The 27669-nt window shown below is 34.5% G+C and overlaps 5 protein-coding genes across 14 annotated transcripts; 2 read left to right on the top strand and 3 right to left on the bottom strand.

Annotated features, from left to right (window-relative positions):
* Positions 1 to 229: 229 nt before the first annotated feature.
* LOC138139940 (pyruvate dehydrogenase phosphatase regulatory subunit, mitochondrial-like) lies at positions 230 to 4384 on the bottom strand. The gene is made up of 10 exons (XM_069060546.1): positions 3250 to 4384; positions 2682 to 2855; positions 2346 to 2518; positions 2147 to 2295; positions 1938 to 2092; positions 1607 to 1746; positions 1406 to 1554; positions 1036 to 1357; positions 662 to 984; positions 230 to 611 (listed from the first exon to the last, which is right to left on the bottom strand). Exons 1-10 carry the CDS (start codon positions 4052 to 4054, stop codon positions 359 to 361), a joined length of 2643 nt encoding a protein of 880 aa, XP_068916647.1. The 5' UTR covers positions 4055 to 4384; the 3' UTR covers positions 230 to 358.
* Positions 4385 to 6085: 1701 nt separating this feature from the next.
* On the bottom strand, positions 6086 to 11714 carry Hsf (Heat shock factor). Of its 8 annotated transcripts, XM_069061505.1 has the most exons (12): positions 11346 to 11714; positions 10780 to 10888; positions 10323 to 10447; positions 10068 to 10271; positions 9315 to 9527; positions 9191 to 9226; positions 8536 to 8655; positions 7767 to 8110; positions 7581 to 7713; positions 7375 to 7410; positions 7180 to 7252; positions 6086 to 7121 (listed from the first exon to the last, which is right to left on the bottom strand). In XM_069061505.1, the coding sequence occupies exons 1-12, from the start codon at positions 11448 to 11450 to the stop codon at positions 6928 to 6930; spliced, it is 1692 nt and encodes a 563-aa protein (XP_068917606.1). In that variant the 5' UTR covers positions 11451 to 11714; the 3' UTR covers positions 6086 to 6927. The 8 variants fall into 8 exon arrangements, with proteins under 8 accessions (XP_068917606.1, XP_068917603.1, XP_068917610.1 ...); XM_069061502.1 differs by having other exon boundaries at positions 10068 to 10447; XM_069061509.1 differs by lacking the exon at positions 7375 to 7410.
* An 81-nt stretch (positions 11715 to 11795) lies between these two features.
* pigeon (protein) lies at positions 11796 to 15804 on the top strand. The gene is made up of 12 exons (XM_069061499.1): positions 11796 to 12015; positions 12543 to 12953; positions 13005 to 13258; positions 13309 to 13473; positions 13527 to 13686; positions 13741 to 14054; positions 14102 to 14485; positions 14536 to 14718; positions 14768 to 14982; positions 15032 to 15246; positions 15300 to 15506; positions 15561 to 15804. Exons 1-12 carry the CDS (start codon positions 11952 to 11954, stop codon positions 15701 to 15703), a joined length of 2715 nt encoding a protein of 904 aa, XP_068917600.1. The 5' UTR covers positions 11796 to 11951; the 3' UTR covers positions 15704 to 15804.
* LOC138140439 (replication termination factor 2) lies at positions 15688 to 18642 on the bottom strand. 3 transcript variants are annotated; one of them, XM_069061511.1, is made up of 7 exons: positions 18466 to 18642; positions 18256 to 18342; positions 18023 to 18202; positions 17761 to 17970; positions 16150 to 16311; positions 16047 to 16091; positions 15688 to 15995 (listed from the first exon to the last, which is right to left on the bottom strand). In XM_069061511.1, exons 2-7 carry the CDS (start codon positions 18322 to 18324, stop codon positions 15765 to 15767), a joined length of 897 nt encoding a protein of 298 aa, XP_068917612.1. In that variant the 5' UTR covers positions 18325 to 18342; positions 18466 to 18642; the 3' UTR covers positions 15688 to 15764. The 3 variants fall into 3 exon arrangements, with proteins under 3 accessions (XP_068917612.1, XP_068917611.1, XP_068917614.1); XM_069061510.1 differs by having other exon boundaries at positions 16144 to 16311; positions 18466 to 18641; XM_069061513.1 differs by lacking the exon at positions 16047 to 16091 and having other exon boundaries at positions 16144 to 16311.
* Positions 18643 to 20067: 1425 nt separating this feature from the next.
* On the top strand, positions 20068 to 27589 carry Tnpo (transportin 1). Its single transcript, XM_069061500.1, has 12 exons — positions 20068 to 20306; positions 20544 to 21092; positions 21159 to 21461; positions 21741 to 22077; positions 22453 to 22952; positions 23008 to 23115; positions 23193 to 23538; positions 23590 to 23685; positions 24960 to 25035; positions 25670 to 25844; positions 25894 to 26011; positions 26070 to 27589. The coding sequence occupies exons 1-11, from the start codon at positions 20202 to 20204 to the stop codon at positions 25999 to 26001; spliced, it is 2703 nt and encodes a 900-aa protein (XP_068917601.1). The 5' UTR covers positions 20068 to 20201; the 3' UTR covers positions 26002 to 26011; positions 26070 to 27589.
* The last annotated feature ends 80 nt before the right edge of the window (positions 27590 to 27669 follow it).

Genomic DNA, 27669 nt, shown 5'->3' with positions numbered 1-27669 from the left:
AAGTGTTTCAAAATATTCCGAGTGGAGTTTCGGTTGATTTTATCGTCGCTTGCAGCATAAATAATAAAATAATAAGTAAATTCTTGAATTTTTCCAATAAATCTTGAACTTTTCATGTGATCCTAGATGTCACTACTTCACATTACAGTTACCGATAATTGTAATGTAACAGGGCGCCACCTGTGTCGTAACATTTTAATCATTTTTAACTACCAATCAATAAACACAATCAAACCAATAATTTTTTTATTGAATAAATTAAGTACAATTATATATCACTACGTCTATGACCAGACTATGTTCTCACTAATTAGGAAAAAATTGCTGTTGAATTCCTGAATCAGTTACAGAATACTTGTTAAAAATTTAATTTAGTTACATCACTTTTGTAGCTAATAACGGTAGGTCTATACTTTTGTTCAAAAGTAACTGAGTGAAGGACCGGAGGGGCATGCAGATACGGTGTAAGAGTGAACCTAGTACCGGCCACGTCAACCTGATAGAGAGCTTCTTTAGACAAGATATAATCTGTGGTGATTATTTTCACATTTGATGATTCTGGTCTTTCAATAAATCCCACACATATCAATTTGTCAGCGGAAAACCCATACCTGAAAAAAATATAATGGCGAGTGTTATAACTAGTACTTATTGGCTTTACCCTGCAGAAGTGACAGTGCCAACAAACTCGTTGTTCCTATACAAAGGTTCACCCCCCCAAGGCCAGACATCCTTATCTGGATCTATGTCATTCAGATGGAAAAAAACCAGTTGCTTGGTCACACCGTGTTCTTTTTGTTGTTGTAAGGCAGGCTTTCCAATAAAATTTTCTTTCTTGTCCAGCTTGACACTGTAGGCGTTCCCAGCTTCAAACGGTGTGGTGAAACTGGTGAGTTCCTCAGCCCAAAATGGAATAAATCTTTCGATTCTCATAAACCTCTGAGTCAAAGTACCCACATCGCGTGCGCCATAATCTCGTCCAACCTTTAAAAGTACTTAGTACTAACGTACACGAATCGATCTAAAATGACTTACAGTCATCAATTTGTAATATACGTGAAGGGCATATTCTGAAGGTACGTAAAGACAATACCCTGGTTCTCCGGTGTGCGTAAAAGACATCACCATAACATCAGATGCGAACCCTACGTTGACCTTCTTATAAGAAAATGGCGCCAGGCGCATATCACTGTTAGACAATTCGGTAAGTAACTCGTGCGCTTTGGGACCTACTACATTAATAACCGTATACATTGAAGTTACATCGTTTAAGACAATCGAAGAATTTTGAGGTAAGTTGCGTGAGATCCATTCGTATATTCTTGTTTGTTGACTAGTTGGTGAGACCATAAAATACCTTAAAACATAAATAAATAAAATGCACTTTGTAACCATTTTAAATTACTTATTCTCCGCTTGTCTTACTAGCATACAATCATTCTCATAACCACCTCTTTCGTTTTGCATCCCAGTATGCACAATAGCACCCACAGGAATATCAACATCGTTCGAACACAATCTTTGTAGATAGTTCACGACTTCAAATCCATCTGACTGATGTTAAATCAGAATTAACGCTTATACACGACATTCGCAATAGTATTACCTTAATTTCGATTTTTGAAAAGGATGACATGTCAATAATTCCCACACCTTCTCTACACGCTAAATATTCTTCTCTCATGTAGTCGAAAAACTTTGGTTTGAAAAAACTTCCAGGAGGCATCACGGGCTTTGAATCACTGGCTACAGTAATGCGTTACGTTAACAGTCAAATAAAAACATAACAGTCAAAATCAAACGGGATTAATATCTATAATTAAAACATCGCAATAACCAAAATTTCACGTTTTTCATAAAGTAGTTGAGTTTTGAATGTTGTGTAAAACACAAACGCCCTCTTACGGAAAATATAGCAATTAAATAATAAAACATACTTTTGTATGTGGGATCAAAATAGAGAGCTCTCTCGTATGCCATTTTAATTCCAAACACGGCCCCCTTAGTTTCCAGAACGCTGTAAAGGGGTGAACATCTTAATTTTCTTGCATACAGATATTCGCATTGGAAAGGGTACAGAATGGAATAATGTCTAAAAAATATTTTTTTAATTTCTGCAAGCAATAATCTTCCTTCCAAATCCAACCTTCCAACCACCTCCTTAATTCTTTGTTGCAAATACTGTCTACTGTTGTGAACATCTAAAAATCTTTGTACGTTGAAAGGAAGAAGATCTTGAGTAGGTTCGCCTTCTATTATCCATTCTGCGACGGCTTTACCTATTCCTCCAGCCCCCTAATAAAAGAACTGATTGTATTTATGAAGGATATTTTTATATTTAGTACCTGTAAAGAGTTACCGTTCATTCCACAAGCAACAAAATAATTCGTTACTTCAGCGGTTTCGCCGAGAATCCATCTACCATCGGGAGTAAAATTGTCTGGAGAATTTACTATTTCCGGTGTTTTGCAAGTAGATAATTCTGGTATTCTTTTTATAACTCTGTCCCACAGCGGAGCTAACAAAAATATAAATTAGCCTTTTCTGTGGGAAAGTTAAACCAAAACTGAAAGTAACTAAGTTTTATCGTATAATGCTACATTTATATTATAAAACGTAAAAACATAACGGAACAACCAATTAATTAATTAATTACATTTTTGGTACTATTAACAACTTACAGAAATGTTTGAAATCTTTTTTGACGTATTTCAACCAATCTCTAGGAACCTGGCTGTCCTCAAACGCAGGTTTGGCTTGCTGTTCAAACCAACCAACCATGAACCCCCCTTCATATTCCCTGGCATAAGTATAAGCGTCGTAATCCCGAATTATAGGTGTAGATTCATCAATAACTATAAATAAAACATGAAATATAAAACAAAATACGTTAAAACCTAAAGATTTGTTGCTTTCAGAAATCATTTAAATGATTAAAAAAAAATTATTTACAAAAATTCTTTGCAGAATATTATGAAACATCTTACATCGGGTGTTTTTTTTTTAAATTTCACCTCATAGTCGGCGTTGAAGAGTCGATTGTGAGCGCACTATACAGGTTACGGATCACCTGTTTAAATCTTACGTTTAACACGAGTGGTGCGTTCACAATCGACTCGTCCGATGTGAAATTAAAAAAAAAAACACCCGATACAAAGCGAACAATTAACTTAGGACGTGGTAAGGTCATTTGCTTGGTTTACATGAAAATAAATCATTTTTATATTAAAAAAAAATGTAAACACATACACTTGGTTAGACGGCCTGTTGTTGCATAAAAATGTTGGGCTGGATATGCAGGAATGCGAACTTGTGGCGCACACTGTAAGCCCAATTCTCTAGCCCACATTCCAGCACAATTGACAAAATATTCACATTTAATAACTCCTTTTGGTGTTTCTACACCATAAACTGTAGAATTTTGAGTCAGTACTTTATCTACTGGGGTATGTTCAAAATATTTGGCGCCCCCTTGTTGGGCTAGTATTGCTAATACATCACAGATTGCTCTAGGATCTGCCACTGCATCTTCAGGAACCCAGACAGCACCTATTAAGTCTTCAACTCTTAAGTACGGATGTAAATCTTGGAGGTCATTTTGACTAACTAATTCACAGTGCAGACCTGTTGGGATATTATAGGCCATTCGCCTTTTCAAAGCTATTAAACGATCACTGGTCTGTGCCAAATTTATACTTCCACATTGTCTCATTTGTATGTCATAACCCATGTCTTGCAACTGTTGGTACAGCTTAATACTGTACCATATTATGTTTCTTTGCGCGATTGGCTTGAAAAGCCCTAGAGTACCTGAGCCAAAATGTGATGTTCCACTGCCTATTTTACCTTGTTCAAGGACAATTATATCGTTCCATCCGTTTTGAACTAAATGGTAAGCAACTGAATTTGCGACGACTCCTGCGCCTGCTATTACAATTCTTGCTTGAGTTGGTGGTGTGTTTAAGTGGTTTCTTATGCCTGACGGATTTATCACGCATTTTGTTTTGCTCTTAAGTATTCCAGTACTGATTTTGGTTCTGTAGAGAAGTGACATTATTGTAAATTAAATTAAAATGTCATGGAATAAGAATAATTACAAGCATAGGAACTTGTTTTAGTCAAACTTATCATTTTATTCACATATTTATAGAAAAATAAACAAATACATAACCTCAACTTCCTCGTCTGTCACTTTGAAGGACATATTACCGCAGCGTCCACTGTGGTCCTACACACATACAGGCTGTTATCAGAAATTGTACATACAATAATAATTTTAACTGGTAACAAAACTCGATAAGTATAACATAATTGGTAAATAACATTTTTGCAAATTCACAAAATTATTTTGTCATTTTACCCCCGTTTAATTTCGCGAGCCGTTTTTACCATCTCTGTGTTTACTAAAATAAACTTTTCATTTCATTTAGAAAAAATCGACCGTGAATAAAATAATGAATTAAGCAGTGAGAAGTAAAAAGTTGTTATATAGGTTCCTAATCGCTTTCCATTGTTTTTTCTTAACTGCAACTGAAAAAAAAAAACGATAAAATAATTCCATCGTTCAGTTGTCGTCTTCCCGTTGTCAGTGATTTGTGTTAATTTGCGGAAGCAAATGGCACATCTTACAAATAACAAACTGATGGATTTTGGTTTCGTAATAAAGTGTGTAAACAAAACAGTAAATGAATCAACATGTTTTCACTTTTACTTACGTTCATTTTTTGTGGATTAATTCTTTTTATTAGACACAATAATGCTTCCATGGACGGATAAGTCAATTTCTGGAAAATTTTCGATGATTTTAATAACGCTTCAGGGTAATTTTTCCCCAAAAAGTTACTAAACTTACTGGTTGTGCTTGACGAATTTTATTACCAGTTAAAATTGTTGTACCTACCCATTTCTGATACACCCGGTATAGGTACCGTATAAATCGGTGTATAAAGTTCAAATTTTAGATCGCATTTTTTTCGTATTAGAGAAACAAACCTTGAAGTTCTCATATACTTACAGAAAATGGATTTCTAATAACTACATATTGTTTTATTTTTATAGATATATAACTTTAAATATTTGAACTTATACAGTGCGGGCAAAAGTAACGCAACAATTCGATAAATCATAAACTGTTGAGTTTTGAAGAAAGAACAAGATTTTTAATTTTAATTTCACGTTTATTGACGTAACATTTTTTATACACGATGTTCCTTTTCAAAGTAATGACGTCATCATCTATTTTTTTTAAATAGCAACCTATATTTATTCTTTATCATTTTAATAGGTCTTTTAACTATTAACATGACAGTATAAAAATTTTAACCCCTTATAATTAAAAAAATTTGAGAAAAAATAAGGCTAACAAAATTTGTGATGCAACCAACAATACATATCCCCCATACGACCAAAGACTGTTGAGCAATTATTCCACATTGATTTTGATTAAATGTGACTAATGTAATGGCAGGCATGTTGACTATGTTTTAGACATTTTATAGTAGTTTATTTGACGAGTTGAATACAACGTTTTTTTGTTCGACGAGCCCCTTAAAGGCTCCAAATCGCTTAAAACCTTTAAAATTAGCTTGACGTTTCGTTTTGGCAAGTTGTGACATTTATCAAAATCCGTTCACATAGGAGAAAATTCTCAAATTCTAACAGTGTCGGTGCAAATGCAATGTTGGCTGGCTCATGATTCACCTGAATACTGTAGATGCAGGTTGTAGCTAGTAGGCAACCAACAATACTGATTATAAATTGAAAATCGAACCATTCAAGTTTTGCTCAATTTTCGTTTAAATTAAAACTCAGTTTCAAATAATTTTTTGGGATTGAAAGAAATTACAATACTTAAATATTCAATTCCTTTTGAGTCAACTCGGTAAAAACAAGTTATGTCAAATAAGAAGGCGAATGATAGGTTTTTTAGTTTAAACTACAAAAATATCCCTTATGACAATCGACCTTCAAACTATTACACACTATTTTTTCGATTATAACTTCCACCGGTCTATACTACCTTTGTAACAGCGTTTTTTGCGTGGTTGTCGATGTGAGGGTTAGGTTTAAGAAAAAACAAACAAGATAATAGGTATATGTTATAATTTACTGAAAACATATAAAATAAAGTTGTAACAAAAAATATATTAATAATGTATTCAAAAAGAAAAACTAAACGAGCAATATAGGTAGCCAAATAAAGTAAATAACGTAATCAGATTTAGGAAATCTACCTTGCTGTAATTGATGCCTACATAAAGCTTACAAGAAAATAGCATCAAGCATCTTTAAAAAGAAATTAATGATTTTATACATCAAAAAATCAACCACTTGGTATTATATAGTTCACAGGAACGTAAATTCACTGATTTTTTGCTGTATCCTGATACTAAATTAGGTATAGGCAACTGACATTCAGTGTGAAATTAACTATTATAAAGAAAACAAGATAGTAAAAACAAAAACTGTGCACTTAAGTTCAATTTATACGAATTATCCTAATATACATATATAGATACAAAAATAGCGATATTCATATATTGAAAATGAATTAGTCGGACTAAATGATGCAAACAAACCAAACCTTATATTAGACCTCAACTGTTTAAAATTAGAAACGCCAAAATGGTTTTTTCCAATTGTTTTTAGAACAATTTCATTTGTTTAATATTACAGACTATCTGGAAAGTTGCTATGAAAATAATGTACATAGGTCACACTCTGAAGTCACAGTAGTTTCCTGTACCATATACTAGTTAAAAAGTCTATTTATTTAGTGTTTTGAGTTACCACTTAACTAGTCAACAAAAAAAAATGCTGTATTAAGTTTCAATATATGCAAAACATTTGGTGCAAGATCTAGTGATCTTTACCTTTTTGTACATTTCATTTTTTATATTGTAGTCAATATATTAAAAGTGTCAATTACTACTTCTTAATTTGAATAGTTGGGAAAACTGGTTCTTCTTTAATTATTTGTGGTGTATTGACTGTAGATGACGCCACCTCGTTGGTTGTAGCAGTTGTTGCGTTATCTCCATCAATGGTATCGTCAAACAATTCAGTAAAATCAAAATTACTTCCGTACGGCGTCAACTCAGATCCGGAAACTAAAGGATCAGCTGTGAACAATAATTCAATCACAACAATCTCTCCTTGCACATTGTACATTCTACTTACAAGCATCGATTAAATTCTCATTTTTATCATCATTTGCGTTCAGACCATAAATAGGAGAATCATCGTTAAACAGCTGAAAAAAAAGTAATTATAACATACAGACTTGTTTAATAAACATACGGAACGTTGAAATAGGATCGATTCGTCTTGTAATAATTATTAGAATATTTGTAATTATATAAATAAATTTCTTACATAGACATCTTTGAAGTGAGGGATCTTGTTTAATTCCTTAAAATAAAATACACTATGTAGTCATAAAAAGCGTTATCTAATGTAAATTCCATAACTGTCCAATAATTTTTTCAAAAGAAATCTCAATTTAAATGAAAAATTAATATATATATTTGGATTAATACCTAACGTATGTTATTAAGTAATAATTCTATTATTAAACTCACCCCTAATAAGGCATTGGCATCAACAAACGAGTTGTACCCATTTAAAATATCTTTAAACTGCTCGAGCTCATTCTGAGTTGCCTCAATATGATGGCTTAAGCCGGAGCCGTAAGGTTCACTAGTACTTGGCAAACTGAAGAGAAAATTAATGAGTATGAAGAAACACACGCCCACAAAAAAATTTACCTCTTAATTACATCACACAAGTTCGTATCACGAGTGGCTAAAGCCATATTGGTATTAGTTACTGGAGTCGGTGAAGATGGTGATATTGTATCAACTATCTTAGAATCATTTTGGTTTTTATCAATATCTTTACTAAGAGATTTAACGGTGAAGTTATTCTTCATTAAGTTACTCAACAACGTATCCTGAGCCGAAGGATTCAAAAAGACCTTTTCATTATTAACTGTAGGGCCGTTATTAACCGTGGTAGCTGCAGTCGGTTCGCTATCCAAAGTATTTATAAAATTTTCTTCATTTAGATCTGCCTCTGATAAAACCAAATCTTCTGTTGTTGGATCAACAGTCTACAAGAACAATTGGGAAAATTGTCTTTTCTGCTAATCTCAATCGAACTACTTAAACTAATTAAAATTATAAGTGCATATCACGTGATCAACTGCGGTAGATATTTGTACATGAAGTAGACCACACCCATGTACTTCAATTGAATTAAAGAGTTTGAATGTTGTCCAACATTATAATAACATAATTGTAGCGTCCCTCAAAAATTTCAATATTTTTAGCTCAATTACAATTAATTTTGTGACAGCTGCCGCAAAAATAATCTAGTGTAAGGATTTTATTAATAAAATTACAAGTTTCTTGTATCCTTTGCTGTTAAAACGGCAAATTATAAAGGGCAACGGGCGTAGGAATCAGTTGACTTTTGAAAACTGTACGCAAACCACGTCATCATGCTTTTAAGTAACAATTACACAACAATACACACCACAAATTCGGGTTTATCCCAGGTAATATCATCTTCATTATCTTCAGCCAACAAATGAGTTTGTAGTGGGGAATTAAGATCTGTCTGCTGGGAAGCAACAGAAGCAGCAGGACTTTCGATCTACACCAAGGTTTAGTTAATTTGTTGTACAAAAACCGACAGAAATCAAGACTGGATCTTCAAAAATGTTTTGGTGATTTATTAACCAAAATAGTAAAAAAAAATTACGAACAATGTTTCATCGCCACCAAAATTATTTTGAAGACTTACTAACTAACCATCTCAGGAGAATTAAAATGAAAATGCCAAATCTACTTCCCACTACCTGCTTAAACTCTTCTACGAAAACACCACAACGGATAAACGAAAGAATAATTTTAAAACTGACCTTGTCAAAACAATAAAACATAATAGGTGATGCAATTCAAATGGAAACAGCAATTGCGGTTACAACAGAAGTAATAAAGTCCTGATAATAATTTTGGTAAATATTTACGTTCAAGATTCGAAATAAAGCAAATGAAAATATGTTTCCAAAACAAACTCAAAACAATTGTTTAGTAAATTTGAATTTAGAAAATTAGGCTCTTTTCGTTGCAAGTTTAGTGTTATAACTGCTAAGAAAAAACTAACTAAACACACAGAGATGACATACCGTGTCATTTTTTATTTCGATGTGGCTTCCTTCCACCTTCATCAAGAAGAATGAAATAATATTAATTCATTATTAGTAATAACTGCAAAATCAACCAAACCTCTCACAAATCAAAATTACTTACCACTGGTATGTCCTCGTCATATAGATTTGGTGTCAAGTCCAGTTCACTATCCAATTCGTGTATTGTGGGTCCTTCTGGATTACTGTGATTTTTGTTACTGTTACTAACTTTGCTTTTTTTATTAGGACTTTCGTGTAACATTAATTGATAACCCCTTTTGACACCAACTGTCATCCTTGATGGTTGAACTAGGGTTACTAAGAATTGTATAAGCTAAAATAAAATAAGTGTAAATTTAACAAACGCGGTCAAGGACAATTCTTTAGCAACACAATAATAATGCACACAGCAATTTACATTTTCAATTTAGTCGATATACCGACACACACATCCATAATTTATCGACATATCGATGTTAAAATGCCATTTTTATTAGGGTTTGAAGTAATGTCTACAAATCGACAGTCTTTGAATAACTTAAAAATTATAATTTTAAATTGATATGTGCTGCATATACATATTGACGTTTGTGTTTTAAATTCCAATATCACGTACCGTGTATATCGAAGGTCGAAATGTCAGCATACATTTAATGAATTTACTTTTTATCAATGGTATAGGACAAATTACATATTTTAAGTATCTTTAAATAAATTTAAGTTGTACAAAAATCAAACTATGTACTTTTTTATGTTTGATGGTTGTTTTTTGTGCATTTAAAAGGTCTTACACGCCGATATATACGGTAATTTGAATCGTAACACATTATGTATAAAGGTCACAGTCTGACCAAAAAAATAAAAAAACATCTACCTTATTAACGATTTTCTGTTGTTTTAAATGTTTTTGCCTAAGAATGGCAATTTCTCGCCACAATAAAGCATTTTCTTGTTTCATTGCGTTTAACTGACTGTCAACGCTAGCCTGGCGCCCCCTGAGTTGCTTAACATCAGTCAATACTTTAGTTAATTCATCATGTTTATTACTATTTTCATTTGATGATTTTGATGTGGTTGCCTGTGAATCAACATCATTACGTCGCGACATGTCCCTTTTCGTCATACATACTTTTCTTTTAATATTTCGCAACAGTTCTGGTTGATCTTTGAGAAAAAATGGATGCGAAAATTGTATTTCATCTTTATCAGAGTCCATTGTACCATTTTCAACCGTTGACAATTTATGGAAACCATCTAAAATCGATGGATGATATAATGAAAATAACAATAATAAACACAAAATGGCATGGTCCGATCTCATAATAATTATACAATGGTATCCTGGTATGGCCTATAATAAAAATTAAACAATTATGCAGTGGTGTAGCCATATTTAGCCAAAAGTGAAAAATCATGTTGATTGTTGACAGATAAAATTGGTATCTGGGATTTATCAAGATAAATGATTTTTCATTGTGGCTGTAGCTGTCAGCGTATAGGCCACGATTTCATAATTTGGATTTCATGAATTTTGTATTATTATTAGATTCAGTTGTGCATGCACTCGATTTAGAGCCAATACTCACACATGTTCAGTTGCCTCACAAAACTGCTCATGTTGTTGTGTTTATAGTAAAGAGGAAGAAGTTCATACCAAAACTGAGCTTGATTTGGTATTACAAAACTAGTGCCAGACTAAAACAAAAATTGTTTATCAAATGGGTGTACGTGACGTTAACTAATAAATTTTTTTCTATAAATATGTACGATGCATATAATTTTTATGATGGGTGTGTTGCATCATTCGCTCCCCCTGAAAACTTTCTGATTTTGGATATTCTGCTGACAGAATAATCCCATTCTACTCCATTACCCCACTTTGCTCCAGACCTACCTTAATTAAATATGGCTGATGTTTATTATTTAAGTAAAGGTAATTAAAATATTCATGTACGTCTACGTATCGTGCAAAGCACCGAAACTGTCTTATTTACTTGCATCTAACGTCTATAAATTACTTAAGTATTTCGTATACTCTCGCTACGACTTAACACTATTTGACTGACTGAATGGACATTGAGCCTGAATGTTGGGAAATTTGTTCATGTATATAATAAAATCAACTCTCTGCTTTTGCATTTGATCCACTTACCGGACTCCAACAAATCAGGTGGTCTGTCGATGGGTCATTAACCATTTTCCATAATTTGCCTAAAAAGGCTGGTGTATTTGCTGTATTTTCTCCTAAAGGTTGCATTTTAAAATGTTACTTTGGTCTCTTCGGTACGCAACTTCACTAATACTCCTCGATATTTGTTTATTATTCAAAACTCTTTATTAAAAAAATCCACCAAATTATTACTAATTAAAAACGCAAGAGTCGCACAAACGATTAAACAAACAGATGGTGGCACTACATAACTTGCAACTAAGTGTTACCAACGCAACAAACTTCATCGAGCGGTAAATTCAAATTTAACCCAATTCGATTGACCACAAAAACAAATACCCATGTATAAACAAAATTCTCGTATGGGTCTTCGCTGTGCCACTGCCGAAATTGTTTTACAAAAACTGAATATTTTAAACCAAAATAAATTTGATTAACACAATTTTGCACTCGTTTTAACAAGAAGTCCTTTATTTGTAGTAAGGGTGAAGGTCTTTTTGAAAAATAAACCCATCTGAGACTAAGACAGGCGATAAGTGCTTTGGAATTTGCAATCGAGGCTCTCAGATACAACGTTGTGAAACTGGGATGGTGACAGTTGATAATTTCGCTTCAAAATTGTGCTCTATAATTTTAGAAAAAAACGTTGGCGGTGAGTTAATTATATTTCATCGTTAGGTAGATGAATGTCTCAATAAAACACAGTCATTATTCTTATTTACATAGAAATAAACTGTTGCCTATTTTTAATAATATCGATTTTCTTATCACCAAGAACACGGCGCATGCGTCAAATGTTCATTTTCATTTTATCAATACAATTATTTTGTAAACAAAAATACTTTCAATGTTACGTATGAATTTGACACGTGTTTTTATAACATTTCACATTTAAATCATCTTTATGTTGCGTCATTGTGAAACTTTTTGCCATTACTGATAATCTCTTAAGACAAACTCGGAATTGTATAATTTTTTTCCAAAAATATTTTCGATTTTAAAAACAATGAAATAACTTTTTTATGATGCAACTCTAAATTAATGTGTCAGACTTGATTTGTATCTACTACTTTACTCGGAAAAATTTTAAATGAATTCCTGAACGTGTTTGCACTTTGCACGCTGAGGCATACATACTGTAGATAGGTACATAATTGTAATTTCATAAATTGATTATAGATGAAGCAAATGAATGGCGTTTATTGGGGCAGGAACAAGATGGAACTTTACTGTTTAGCTGGATTCAATCGAGCAAAACACAAAAACCTGTCACAAACATTGGATTGTACTCATTCCCAACAAATGACTTGACAATTATTCATTCTTTTGGGAGTACAGTCAATTGTATCCAAGCTTCCATAGACAGTAGTAAAACATTTTTGATTTACGTCGTCAAGGAAGTTGATCCCGAAAATAACACAATTTTCACGTATAAACCCTATTTGTTAAGACTTGATAAAGAGAAAAACGAAATCTGCGACTTGGACTTGGAACGGTCAAAACAGGTTCTAGTTCAATTTCTTTATCAAAAACATTCGGTCCTTTCCGAAAGTTCTAACGTGAAGTTTTTGATATTAATCCACCAAGAATGTAAGTGGTTGAGTTGTGAGCAAGTCAACGCATAACTACGATTTTATTTAGGTATTTTACAGTATCAAATAAAAAATGATACATCTAAAATGAACGCGGAGAGTTTCTTTTACGAGTCGCTGGTGAGGAAGTTCAGTTGGGCCCAATGGGACCCTGTTCATCAAACGCTGTATTACATCCACAATCGTAAACCCAGCCGGTGTTTGGTCGAAGGCGAAGAAGACACCTTTACTAATGTGACCACTAAAACATCTCCCACGCTTTCGGGGCTGCAATTCCACGATGACCTTCCCCACGAAAGCGTCGTGAGTAGCGGTAAAAGCTGCCTTTCAGTATAAACACGCGACAGTTGCAGCTCAATATCCCTTTAAATCTACCACACTTGTCAACAGTAGCGGGAAATTGTGGTATCTACGAGGACGATACTGTACCTTTGCGCATCCACGACTGTTCTTTAGATCTAATAGTGCTCACCGATTCCAGCGGTTATGTTTGCGTGTGTCACCACTATTTGTATCAAGTGAGATAAATCTCGAAGAAATTTGGAAATGTTTTGAAATTTGCGATTTTTAGCCAATACAGCCTACAGCTGAACTCAAAGACGATGACACGAGTCTCGTCCACTTTGCATATTCTGTAACGGTATTGCACCAGAGCTGTGTCGTTCATTGTGTAGTACCGGGACTTCCCTGGAGTAAAGCAAAGACGATACGTCCTCTGTTCAAATTTTATGGTACCGCTTTATCAACGATGTTTCAGTACATATAATGAATCGCGGATATTTTAGGTGATCACATGTTAGTATTTATACCTGAAGTTTGTACCCACTTGCTAGATATAGGCGCAATGCATGAACCTTGTTGTCACGTTACCACCAAACCCATGCTGTCTGATCTTGAAACCCACAAGATCTGTCTGACGTCACTTGTCACGTTGGGGGACGACTACGTCATCAATTTGGCTACTTTAGATTTAATTGATATGACCGTGCCAACAAATCTGCTTGTGCAAACTTTCAAAGGTGACACTATTCTTGGAAATAAGTTGTCCATTATACACTACTTAATCCTTCACAGAAGTGAAATTGAAACTGTCTCCGAGGTACAATGAGTTATGTTCGTGCACAAACCGTTCATTTTGATTTTCAGTTGATCTCATGGCAAGCCGAAAAGCCTTTGAGTTTAGGGTTGCCCCAGGTATTGAAAGAATTTTTGATAGGAAGTTCGTACGCTTCGGTTCACAGAAATTTACCGTCCGATGCTAGTCACTTGATAAATTTGTTACCTATTACCACACAACACATGGGTAACGAATTGGAAGTCAAAATTAACGATAAAATTATCTGCTTGTCGCAAGACGTCCTGTGGAACGCTTCTATGATGCTTTTGTCCCCGCAGCAACGTATCGTACCGTACAGAAGCGACATTTGGGTGAAGTTGTGGGAGCAACTTGCCAAAATATCGAAAGGCAAACAGAGATTTAAGTCTAACCAAGTCGTCGAGAAGCTGTTGGTGTCTTTAGTGTGTTACCAGGTTCGCTGAGATGTATGAAGTACAACAAACGAAAATAAAATCCATTGTAGCCTGAAGCGTTGTCCCGATCCAGCACCCCGATGTCTCCAAGTGGTTCGTTGGGGTCGTCAGCGGTTCTCAACGACTTTCTTTCGATAGGTAATCAGTGCGGGAGGAAATCCCAGCTGGATGCGCTCCCGTTTTATGAAATCGAGAGCTGCACGGCGAGCAAACAGGAACATATTATTTCAGTTGTACGTTTTTCTCCACCGTATGTATTTATGATTGAATGTTAGCTTTCAGAATTTGCGCGAGCTCAGCATGCACTTGTTGAAACAAAGCGCCGAGAACAAGATGAGTAAATTTCAGTGGCAATCGCAAACCCCGATGCACGTTCACGCCGTGGCCACTAGATATATCACGGCTCAGCTGGAACAGTCCAGATTTTTGTGCCAGATCTTGTGCAAGGCTGCAACTTTTGACCCTAGACAAGAGTTAGACAAAGGTTTTGTTTACATGTGAGTGTATAGTTTTTGTTGGCATTACGGGATGATGCTTTTATTGCAGTGAACAGCTACAGGAGGAGAGACGATACATTTTATTTACAATACTTGAACGGTATTATTTGTCTGTTGAATCGATCGCTTTTCCTTTACCTCAAGGTTTTACGTCTTTTTTCACGTTCTTAGGCTACAAGACCCTCAGTTTTGATATGTTTCTCCAGTACATTCAACGGAATGTTTTAGAATTGCAAGTTGACGTCATGAAAATAATTATGGCAGGTGGGTTAAAAAAATGACAATACTGTGCGATTTAATGTTGTACTTGCTGCCAGATATTGACAATAGCAAGGGTGGATTGCAACAGAAACTAAAATTGCTGACGTTGCTACCGAGGTCACGAGCCAAACGACTTTTAAATCAATGGAATCACCCCGTGAGCCTCATGCTGAGAGCAAGAGAACACGCTCTGAACATACTATCTGGAGTAGAGACTGGTACAGCGAGATTACACGGAATACAAAAAAATAAAGCCTTCCGAGGTACTTTCCTAATTTCCCAACACAAAAATATATTTTCCTAAATATCCTTTTTAGGCTTGACTGCATTTCCTTCTGGTGACAGATTGTCTCCATTAGACACGTTTCTTGATTTACTCACAGCTAAAGCGAGTTTGACTGATTTGGACTTTGGATTGCTAATAGAAGCAACAGAAACTTCCACTGAAGAATTTATGTGATTTTATTTAAAATAAATGTGCACAATATATGTATAAATTTACTGTAAACTGAAAATAAAATTCAATTGTAAAATGGATTATATGTGACCCAGTGAGCTCTATTTTGTTGTTTTTCTGACTCATGTGAAGTAAAAATTGATTTATATACATCTGTTACCTTTGGATCTTTAGCAACACTATAACTGGACTTCATTTTTTTTACATCATGAGTGGATTCTTTCAGAGAACCTGGACGTTTGTTGTTCGTTAACGGGGCCGGGTTTTTGGTGGTCGGTTTCACATCAGGCTCAACCTGTAACAACATAAATTCACATACAAGTCACAATATATGGAAAATTATTACTTTAATGGTTACTGTGGTAGATGTACATTTTGGATCAGGGTCATTCTGTAAAACAAATGGAAATATTAGTTGTAAAAAAAAACAAACAGGGTATTACCTTAACTGAAGTTGAAGCTGCAGCTGACAAATCCACTTTTACTTTATTCTTTTCTCTCTTCTTCTTGTGTTTTTGTTGGCGCAGTTCCATGCGTTGATTCATAATTTTCAAGTCATCTTCATTTCCATTTAAAACCACAACATCCTCTTCGGTAAATGGCTTTTGACACTAAAATGAATAAATGATCGTTAGCACTGCATTAAGGTCACACCCATTAAGTGACGTTAGCTTATACAGTGCGTTTTTTTAAACTGTTGTCATGGGGAATTGCTTGGTAAAACTTATACCCCTGTTAACTTTTGTTCCAATGAAAATATTCAAACCACTTTTGGAACAAGTTTGGAAGATTTAAACTATCGGCTAGATTACAATTCAATATCCTAAACTGTCGAAAAAGTTGGAAAAAGAATATTTTGAAGCGCGCCCGCCCGAATAACTTCCTTGTCGGCTCAACCAGCACCTGACCATCTCCACTTTTGACTTTTGTCACTTTCATGACGGGAGCCGACCCGTACCCGGAGCGAACCAAAGTCGATCCGGAACGAACTAGAGTCGACCCGGAGCGACTCGTACCTGGAACGAACCGGAGTCGGCCCGGAACGACCCGTACCCGGAATCGGCCCGGAACGATCCGGAGTCGGCCCGGTACGACCCGGAACAACCCAGAACGAACCGGAGTCGGCCCGATACGACCCGGAGTTAACCTGGAACCACCCGTACCCGGAACGAACCGGAGACCGGAGTCAACCTGGAACGACCCGGAGCCGACCCGTACCCGGAACGAACCGAAGTCGCCCCGGAACGAACTGGAGTCGACCTGGAACAACCCGGAGCCGACCCGTACCCGGAACAAATCGGAGTCGAACCGGAACGACCCGGATGCCAACCCGTAGTCGGTTCCGGGTACGGATTGACTCCGTCATGAAAGTGACAAAAGTTAAAAGTGGAGATGGTCAGGTGCTGGTTGAGCCGACACGAACGCTATCCTGGCGGGCGCTCGACGTACTATTATTTCGGCGCGGTAGAAAATATTTTTTTACAACTTTTTCGACAGTTTAGAATATTGAATTCTATTGTAATCTATCCGATCGTTTAAAAAATCTTCCAAATTTGTTTCAAAAATGGTTTGAATACTTTCATCTGACAAAAGTTAACAGGGGGCATAAGTTTTACCATGCAATTCCCTATGGTAACAGTTAAAAAAACGCACTGTATACATAATTCTGTCCCCGAAAAACAAGACGAGTCCACAGTTCCATTATTTATCAGACGATTTTAATTAAATTAAATGGTTGTAAATTCGCTATAAAATGGGCTAATAAATTCACATACAGTCCCAAGGGTTTCAAGGCTAAACTGTCAAAAAAAAAAAAAATTTTCAAATTGGAACTCAGTGTAATAACCAAATTAAGTTATCTGGAAAAACAAATGATGAATAATAACATGTGGGATTGCGCAGATATGACGCCGATATTTTTAATTTTTTCTGTATTTTTGGTATGTAAGTATACACTTGTGATACATTGTTGTTTTCAGAACAAAAATCTCTATCAGAATTACTTACAAAAAGTATGGGTTCAATTTTTTTTGGGGACAGCCTGTATATAACAAACTCACCTTATGACAAATTTTTGTGTCAATTTCTTTTAGAGCCCTTTCTGAAAATACACAACCACAGGACCACAAGGCTACAAATCTAAACTTTCCAGACATTTCAAGACCAATAACTGGACAAATGTAGGGGGCAGTTCTATTGTCACTTTCACCATGATTCTTGTCATCATCTTTGTAAATAGGATTTGGAGTTAAATTTAAATCTTTGATGTCCTAAAATTTTAAATTCAGTTTTGTCAATAAATGGACATGATTGGAGACTTACCTTGAGACTTTTTATATGATGAGCAATTGGTGGCATCATTTCACGATTGAGAAGAGACTCAATCAATGAAATTTTGTTGTACAGCTTCCCATGTCCACACATAACAATTGGCTGTTGCAATAATTGCTGCGTGATTGCACAATATCTCCACTGAAATATTAATTCTGAATCCTTGTCTTTCTGAAATATAATTTTATGTTAGATTTGTACATATTGACTCTATTCAAACATACAGCTTCTGGCTTCTTTTTCACTCTCACTAATTCATCTCGACGAGGAATTGTACCACCATCACAACCCATTTTCTTATTTGAAAATAACTACAAGAATTTATAAACATTAAATACTGCTATTAACCACAAAGAGTTCTGTCAACGTTCTATGACGTGCTGTTGACTTTTAAGTACCACAGCAACACCAACTATAACAGTGATTCAACTCACCTGTGCGCACCAGTACTTAGTATTTAATTTGTGATTTTACTTAAATTTAAGTACTTTGTAGTTGCAGAGAACAGTGAGAACACCACTGTTGCAATGTTGCACTATTTTCTAAGCACTTTGACAGCAACACAGAGCATGACCATGACAGCAACCTGAAGCTACAGCTGTAAGGTTCTCGATTATAAAAGGTAACGACAACGGTTGCGCCAATATTTCCATCTCACTTAATTTGGCGTCTATGCAAGTTAATCTGTTCGACACGATACAAACATCCCGTGACACGATACAAACATCCCGTAAAATTGTGTATAACTCTGTCTTTGTCACACTCACGGCATTTGTCGATATGTCCTCTCTTTTAATTTGGCGTCTCAAAAACGAACAATGAGTTGTCGCTACCTTATTTATCATCGAGAACCTTAACAGCTGGCTACACCAGCGACCCCTCAACATTGAATTTAAAATGAAATTAACGCGGCAAATTTAAAGAAAAACATTCAACAAGAAAACTTGCTTAAATTTGATAATGCATTCCAAAAATTATTTAAAACAAAAATGACTTTCTTAAATAGAAATATTTTCTCATCATAGTACTTTTCCTATGTTTTGTTTCAGTTGTGTGTTTGACACATTTTTTTTAAACAATCAATCGATTGATACATTTACTATCAACAACGTCATCATCATTCTAAATAAAACATTAACATTATTTTAGAAATGGGTGTAGACCATCGATTTATTGTGAACATTGAAATACTGACGATCCTTTTGCTACACATGCGCTTTGATCTCTTAATATCAAATCAATCAACTGAAATTTTCTTTGATCGTTTCTTTTTAGCCACTTTTTCTCAAAGTTTTTTTTTTGTTTTACATTACAGCAGAAACTAAAAATACACGTAACACACAGTTTTAAAGGTCTTATAACATTTTTAAATTCTTCTACCAAATCGTGATTTTCAAATTAAAAAAATATATGTTGTAAAGGTTGTAAATTATCTTTTAACGCTTATATTTAGTTTTATTTTTCAAGTAGAAATCATAAAATAAAGTTTGGAGAGACAAACATGTATGATAAGGTTTATATTAATTATGTATTACCTTTTAAATTTTTTTAGTTAAAGCAACAAAATATATTTATGTTGTTTTGATACAAACTGAACCTATAAATATTAAATTTTTAGATATAACATGTTCCACGTTATAGGTGCAATATCTAAATTAGAAGGTAATGACAAAAAGAAATAATATTAGGTATACAAACAAAAAATTGAGTGATGTTAGTATTTTAAATAAATAAATTGTTGACGACAATTTAATTTATATTATTTAGTTTTTCAATTTATAATATGCGTAATAGTGTAACACGTACGTACGGTTTGTAGCCTGTAATGGTTTTAACAACAAAATTTAAATTTCGCGCCGTACTGTGCATTTAAAATTATTGGAAGAAATAATTGTTTTTTCACAATTTACAATTATTAAAACATTTTAATAATTAATTTATTGAATTGCTGTAAAACCCACAAGACTTGTGTGATGAGCAAAATTTTAAATATGAACTCAAAAGTATCAAACTGTTGTGTTCCGTTTCCGGTATCTTCCCCCTCTTTTGTAGTGAAATATTTGTGCTGAAGTTCGATGTCGGCCTCGGCCTCATCTTTTGTGATTTTATAATAAAACGTGTGGTTTGAAAACATTTCAGTTCTAGAAGTGTTGTTTAAATAATACACGACATGAAAATGGAGTGGACTCCTCAACAAGATGGACTAAGGGAAATTTTAACCTTACTCAAGGAATCACAGTCGCCAGACACAGCAACTCAAAGGACTGTGCAGCAAGTATCCTTTCTAATTATCATAGCAGAATATTGTAGAAATGATGTAAAAAGGTGAATTTTCAATTTACGTGAATGCCCATAAATGTTTTGCAAAATACGATACTTGACTCTCAGTATCTTGCAAGAGTTTGTTTACATAATTTAGGTTTTTATCAGTAAGTTTGGAGTTCCCCTGTCAATAATTCAGTCAGATTTGAATGCATTTCCTTTGTTGCGGTAATTTCCTTAATAGACGCAGAAATTGGAGGAGTTGAATAAATACCCTGACTTCAATAATTATTTAATGTTTGTTCTAACAAAACTAAACTCAGAAGATGAGCCAACTAGGTCCTTAAGTGGTTTAATATTGAAAAATAATGTTAGAACGCATTACAATAATTTACAAGTGAATGTAACAAACTTTGTGAAAAATGAATGTTTACAAGCTGTCGGGGATCCTTCCCCATTAATCAGAGCTACTGTTGGTATTTTAATAACAACAATAGCAAGTAAAGGGGATCTTTCTTCATGGCCTGAATTGTTACCAGCTTTGTGCACAATGTTGGATTCACAAGATTACAATGTTTGTGAGGGAGCTTTTGGAGCTTTACAGAAAATTTGTGAGGATTCTGCTGAAGCTCTGGATGCAGATACAACCAACAGACCTCTTGAAATTTTGATACCGAAATTTTTACAGTTTTTCAATCATTCGAGTCCAAAAATAAGATCGTATGCTATAGGCTGTGTCAATCAGTTTATAACACACCGTGCAAAAGCTCTTATGTCACACATCGACTCTTTTTTAACGGTAATATATCTCAGTTTTTATTACAACTACATCTGTATAAATATCCTGGATTTGTTTTGTTTTTAGAATTTATTCCATGTTGCTACTGATGATGACCCAGAAGTTCGCAAAAATGTTTGTAGAGCTTTGGTCATGCTACTAGAAGTGCGACTTGATAGACTTATACCTCAAATTGAGAATATAATTGAATATATGCTTGTCAGGACTCAGGATGGTGATGAGGGTGTTGCCTTAGAAGCTTGTGAATTTTGGTTGTCACTGGCTGAACAACCTGTTTGTAGAAATGTTCTGGGACCCTACCTCAGTAGGCTAATTCCTGTGTTAGTTAGAAGCATGAAGTATTCAGAAATTGACATTATTTTGCTCAAAGTAAGTTTCTTAAAAATTGTATTTTGAAGGAATTTTGTCCCCGTCTTATAATTTGCTGATAATTATGTGCAAAAATCTAAATTTCGGCTAAATATTCATTTACACTGATGCGTTTCAAAAATGTCGGCAGACAATCGTCATGCATTTTACATGAACTATTTGTACTGTAGGGTCATACGTTCTTTGAAAAAAAAAAAGAATAAATACCGCTTCAATGGTTAGACATGGAAATGACAAGTTGCGTAATTCTTAAGCTTGTTTTTATTATAATTTTTACAGGGTGACGTAGAGGAAGACGAATCGGTCCCCGATCGAGACGAAGATATACGACCTCGTTTTCACAAATCAAAAACAACAATAAAGGCGAACTCCACCACGCAAAACGGCACAAATCCAGAAAATGGTACCGTCGAAACTGACGACGATTTTGATGATGGCGATGACGGCGACGATGGCTCATTGTCTGATTGGAATTTGCGAAAATGCAGTGCCGCTGCATTAGATGTTCTTGCTAACGTGTTTCGGGAAGATTTGCTACCAATCCTGACGCCCATTCTCAAAGAGACACTTTTTCATCAAGACTGGAACATCAAAGAATCGGGCATTTTAGCGTTGGGTAAGATTTTCACAATTTTTTTCTGTAATAAAAAGTAAAGCTCAAAACATTGACGTTTTTGTTTAATATTTTTTAACAATCGCTAATTTTATTGCCGACCGACAGGCGGACTAAGTTTTTTGTCTAACTGGCCACAGATTATCTGATTGCATAACTAGCTGTTTAACTAACGCTGAATACTACACAACATTAGTGTGTAATTTTTTTGGCAACTACTACTGCCACCTGTTAGAATTTCATTTTTTGACTCCTGACATAATTGTTGGCAAAATTTCATTTACGAGTTTTATTTGTGCATATTTGTTTATTTTTTCATACTATTTACTAACATCGCTCTCGTACTATTATTTATACATTGCTTATATTTACTCATAGGTGCTATCGCGGAGGGGTGCATGTCAGGTATGATCAACTACCTCCCTGAACTGATTCCATATTTGTTCAGTTGTTTAAACGACAAGAAGGCGCTTGTTAGAGCGATAACGTGTTGGACTTTAAGCAGATATTCGCACTGGGTGGTTTCGCAGCCTCACGATCTGTATCTGAAACCGCTCATGACCGAATTACTTAAAAAGATACTGGACGGTAACAAACGCGTTCAAGAAGCGGCGTGCTCCGCATTTGCTACTTTAGAAGAAGAAGCATGCACTGAACTGGTGCCATATTTAGGTTTTATATTGGAGACATTAGTATTTGCATTTTCTAAATATCAGCACAAGAACTTGTTAATTTTATACGACGCAATTGGAACGCTAGCTGATTCAGTAGGACATCACTTAAATAAGCCAGATTTTATTAATATGCTAATGCCTCCCTTGATTCAAAAATGGAACATCCTCAAAGACGAAGACAAGGATCTTTTTCCGTTGTTGGAGGTTGGTGTTTAATTTTTGCCGCACAAAAAATTTATCTTTATCGCTCGCATTTTAGTGTTTGTCGAGTATTGCAACAGCTTTGCAATCTGGATTTTTACCGTACTGCGAGCCCGTGTACTGCAGATGCGTCTCTTTAGTTCAACACACACTCTATTTACAGATGGTAGGTTTCGGTGTTTTTTAGAGTGCAAATATTTCGTTTGAAGATTGCGTAAGGTTTGTGAACGTAATTGTTTTTAGGCCAATTTACAAAATCCCGACCAGTTTGATGCTCCCGATAAAGACTTCATGATTGTTGCTTTAGATTTATTGTCAGGGTTAGCGGAAGGTTTGGATGGTCACATAGAAAAATTAGTACAGAACAGTAACATAATGGAGTTACTTCACCATTGTATGCAAGATTCGATGCCCGAAGTTAGGCAGTCGTCGTTTGCATTACTAGGTGACCTTACCAAAGCTTGTTTTCAACATGTGCGTCCACGTATACCTGATTTTTTGCCTATTCTTGGACAAAACCTGAATCCGGAATATATATCTGTCTGCAATAACGCCACTTGGGCTATTGGAGAAATTAGTATTAAATTTGGTACGTAGAAATTCGTCTGATCTCATTCCCAATGAAAACATGTCATTGTAGGTGCGGAGACACGACATTATATACCTTTAGTTTTAAGTCAACTTATTGAGATTATTAACAGGCCAAATACTCCAAAAACACTTTCAGAAAATACTGGTAAGTCTCACTTACATACATTTGTAGTTTTGATACCTGCATGTTAATTATAAATGCAAGTCGTCTGCAACTGTCTTTATTTTTTAAACGATTTTTTAGGGTGGTGTGAGGTACGATATTGATTTTTTTTAATAACTGTTCGTTTTTTGAGCAATGTATTGAAATGGAGGCCAGTAGCAATAATAATAACACGGATTTAGACCAAATTTAATTTTCAAGTTCAATGAGTAGTAGAGTCCATGTCGTATTCCGATGTGTGAATAATTATTTGAACGTAGATGGCGTTAGTAGTGGTCAAAAAGTTTTCGTTGTGTGCTCGTTACGTGAAATTAAGATCTTGTTATTATTGCTGTAGGACCTAATAGAAAGCGTGCACAGTTACAAGTGGCGTGGTCGTTGAAAAGTTGATATTTTTTATGTGTACCAGGCATTAAATCTTGGATGAACGATAAATGAAGTTTTTGAAGACATTTATTACTTCAGAATTTTATTGTGGTGGCTCTAATTTTCGAAGTTGCCGGAGTGTACTTGAAGTGTGCGCGGTTTCTGTAAAAGTACAAATAGCTCAAATTCAATCGTCTTCATATATTGAGGCATTGTTGCTATTAATAAGTTTGTGTAAGTGAAACACATCAATGAATGAATTTCACGCTAGTGTGTTGTTGAACTGCTTGATATTTCATTGATTTGTGGATCTTAATATGTATATGTTTTGTATAAGTTGATGTAGCAACATCAAGTCAGATGCATTTGCCGGCATCTAAATGTGCAACAGTGTTGATAAAATTGGAACTTTATTTACAGTGAATCCTGAATTATAAATTGTTTTTGTTGATTGATTTGCAATGAATCGAGTTGATTTGGTTTATTTTTTCAATTCTTATGCAAAATGAGAATTGGTGTTATTTTTGTTTAGTGTTCAAAGTCCTGTTCCCAAAATGTATTTGTTTTAGTTAACACTGTGTGAAGTATAATTTTTTTGTCTCCATTAGACCAGTGACATGAAAAAGAAAACGTCAAAAAAGAAATGGGATCCACTGTATAAGACCGACCAAACACTGTCATTTATTTAAGTATTTACGTATAATTTTTCCATTTGTTTATTTACAGACAGTTCTGTTTTTATCAAGCACTGATTTTGTTCATAATTTATATGTACTTACTATCATTTCGTATTTTATTATCTATAATTGATACTTATTTATAGTTATATGACTTGTAATGATTTATTTGTAATTGAGTTGAGTTTTTTGTTGTTTTTGTTCTCGGTATAGCCATAACAATTGGTCGACTAGGTTTTGTCTGCCCCCACGATGTCGCGCCCATGTTACAACAGTTTGTACGACAGTGGTCTGTAAACCCTCTTTTTATTATTTATTTCTACCTATTAATCCAGTTAGTTTTATTTTTTTATTGTTTTCATTATTTTCTTACGAGGAAGCAAGCTTTTTTTATTAGCAATTGTCCTTTGATGCTTCCTCCTTTCACTATAATTAATATACAAATCACTCTCTTCAATTAATTAAATCAAAAGAATCAATTGAAGAGTGTTGATTTAAGAATACCGAGCAAGTGTGACACAGCATATAAATAAGCAGTTGCACGCTTTAAATTCGCTCAGTGTTCAATTTCACCATAGTAATATTTGTTAGAAAGACAGTCAAAAAATAAATAAATAACGGGGAATTTGGAATTACTAAAATCATTAACCAATAAATTTTTGCCCAAGACGCGAATTCCTCATTATCTTTTCGAAGTGGGATAATTGTTGAGTATTATTCTGTAGAAGTTATCACGTATGCATTTTAGTTTTCCGTAAGCAATGTATTTTTGCAAATTGTTAATTTGTACCTGTGAAATTATCCCATTTCTGATTGACAACTCAAATTGTAACGAAATCTGATTGGCTGAGGATGTGTCAAAACACTTGCAATATATTTACCGACGGGTATAAGAGTGCCTTCACTGATTCGCGCCATTGCAGGTGTATATCATTGCGAAATATCAGGGATAATGAAGAAAAGGATAACGCCTTCCGTGGAATGTGTCAAATGATTCAGTTAAATCCCGGCGGTGTAGTGAACGACTTTATCTTCTTCTGTGATGCCGTCGCGTCTTGGATAACACCGAAAGATGATCTGAAAGAAGCTTTTATTAAGGTAAATTGTCACAATTCGCTCTGTTTAGTCGTCAAAAACCGTCTTGTAGATTTTACACAGTTTTAAAACGCAAGTGGGGCCAGAAAATTGGCGAAGATTTAGTGATCAATTTCCGCCACAACTTAATGAAAGACTCTCACAACTTTATGGAATATGAAGTCACACAGGTTGGTACATCTTTGGTCGACTGTTGTTGTTGATGTTAATTGTTGTTATTCTGTGAAGGGTACTGGGGATAATAGACAATTTGTAGAGCCGGGGTGGGGCAACTTGGAAACGTGTCGAGAAAACTCAAGCCAGGTTTTACCAGGATCAAGAGGGTGGGTTCTTTAGAAACATTACTTAAATATCAACAAGGAGAACCTATACTCGCAAAGTTGTTATTGTTAACTGTCACCTAATTTTAGAAGTATTGATTTTTTTTTGTTTTCGTTTTTTTACATGGTAACAAAAGACTGAGTATAGGTTTAACTAAATAAAATTATTAATGTTAAAAAGAAAAACTGGGATTTCCAATGAAAACAAGTGCTTAAGTGTGTAGTGTTTAACTGTACATAATTCTAAGTAATTCTACAGTGCACTTATTTAATTAAGCATCAGTTTAATTGTTAGATAATTGAAAGTTAAAAGTTATACACTTAAGTTGAATAAATTTTTAGAGTAAGTAGCTATGCATGTGGTTTGGTATTCTAGGTTCTATTTGTTAAAACAATGTGTGAGTGCTTAACAAATTAGTTGCTCCTTCTTCAAATTTCAGAACGTTTGACTTCATCGCACGAAAACGAATTTGAAGAAGGAATTTAATAAGTGCAGTGTCGGCTGCTGTCAAATTCGGTCTTTGTAACCTTGATCCTTATGAGGACTTCTGGCTCCTAACCTAGTCCTTCCCTCATCCTAATCAATCATCCATTGTGATTCGACGGACCCGTGCGTGAATGTGTTTTGTAATATATAAAGTCATGTGATAATAAGTTAGTGAACATGAAATCCTTAAAGTTTATTTGTGATACTTCTAGATATATTATACTATAATAAGACTTGCAAGTATTAGTCGATGGTTTTTTATAGATGTATATCAGATTTGTACAGTACTTGCCAAAAATGTTGGTATCAAATTTAATTTAACGACGATAAGTGAGATCTTCAACATTTGTTTCAGTTTTTTTTTTGTAGATGCAATGTTTACTCATGGTTGTTTTTTTTTTTCTTTTTTTTTTTTTGTTAATTTCTAAAAGTGTGAATGAGTTATCCTTTTGGCTACAGAAGTCTTCGTTCCTTCTACACTCCGTGATCCATTCCTTTTGCGTGTTACACGCATTCCTTTCTCATATTTAGTTAAGTTTTATTTAAGGTGTGATTATTTGTTTAGCCACGAGTTAGCGCAAAACCGGTTTATACCTTTCATTTGTTCTTTTTTATTTTATTTTTTACATCATTAATGCACAGGCTAAATAGGTATTCATGTCCGGTATTTATCCTCGTCTTCAGTTAACAAATGTGATTGGTGTAAAGTGTTAATAACTGAACAGATTTGTGGCTTTAATGAAGAATATATTCAAAATTTTCTTTGAAGTAATATGTGTGTAATTCGACAAAGACGAATGTTATTTTGAAACTGGATCGTATATTCTTTGTTAAAGTTGTCACAGCAAATATTTTGTTTAAGTACATGTCAAATGTATTATTTTTTTATAAGTTAATATTGTTTCTGAACAAAAATTTAAAATAAAAGTTCACCAAAGCTACACCTGTTTTATTGCCTCCCAAGTTTCACCCTAAATTAATTACAAAAACTTTGTAATGCTATATCTAATAAGGAGTGATT

This window comes from Tenebrio molitor, chromosome X, assembly GCF_963966145.1.
Source record: "Tenebrio molitor chromosome X, icTenMoli1.1, whole genome shotgun sequence".
Classification (NCBI taxonomy): domain Eukaryota; kingdom Metazoa; phylum Arthropoda; class Insecta; order Coleoptera; family Tenebrionidae; genus Tenebrio; species Tenebrio molitor.
This window is presented reverse-complemented; position numbering and strand designations above follow the sequence as displayed.

Coding starts and splice junctions, on each gene's coding strand:
- LOC138139940 (XM_069060546.1), bottom strand. CDS start 4,054: ATGTCACTTCTCTACAGAACCAAAATCAGTACTGGAATACTTAAGAGC. Junction 2,093..2,146: donor ATTAAGGAGGTGGTTGGAAG/GTTGGATTTGGA, acceptor AATATTTTTTAG/ACATTATTCCATTCTGTACC. Junction 1,358..1,405: donor GTAAGACAAGCGGAGAATAA/GTAATTTAAAAT, acceptor TTATGTTTTAAG/GTATTTTATGGTCTCACCAA.
- Hsf (XM_069061502.1), bottom strand. CDS start 11,450: ATGCAACCTTTAGGAGAAAATACAGCAAATACACCAGCCTTTTTAGGC. Junction 10,889..11,345: donor ACCTGATTTGTTGGAGTCCG/GTAAGTGGATCA, acceptor TTTTTGTTTTAG/TCTGGCACTAGTTTTGTAAT. Junction 7,253..7,374: donor CTCACTTCAAAGATGTCTAT/GTAAGAAATTTA, acceptor CTTTTTTTTCAG/CTGTTTAACGATGATTCTCC.
- pigeon (XM_069061499.1), top strand. CDS start 11,952: ATGGTGACAGTTGATAATTTCGCTTCAAAATTGTGCTCTATAATTTTA. Junction 12,016..12,542: donor TTTAGAAAAAAACGTTGGCG/GTGAGTTAATTA, acceptor AATTGATTATAG/ATGAAGCAAATGAATGGCGT. Junction 13,687..13,740: donor TCCTCTGTTCAAATTTTATG/GTACCGCTTTAT, acceptor CGGATATTTTAG/GTGATCACATGTTAGTATTT.
- LOC138140439 (XM_069061510.1), bottom strand. CDS start 18,324: ATGGGTTGTGATGGTGGTACAATTCCTCGTCGAGATGAATTAGTGAGA. Junction 17,971..18,022: donor ATCATATAAAAAGTCTCAAG/GTAAGTCTCCAA, acceptor TTAAAATTTTAG/GACATCAAAGATTTAAATTT. Junction 15,996..16,046: donor CTACCACAGTAACCATTAAA/GTAATAATTTTC, acceptor ATGTTGTTACAG/GTTGAGCCTGATGTGAAACC.
- Tnpo (XM_069061500.1), top strand. CDS start 20,202: ATGAAAATGGAGTGGACTCCTCAACAAGATGGACTAAGGGAAATTTTA. Junction 20,307..20,543: donor CTCAAAGGACTGTGCAGCAA/GTATCCTTTCTA, acceptor TAATAGACGCAG/AAATTGGAGGAGTTGAATAA. Junction 21,462..21,740: donor TTGACATTATTTTGCTCAAA/GTAAGTTTCTTA, acceptor TAATTTTTACAG/GGTGACGTAGAGGAAGACGA.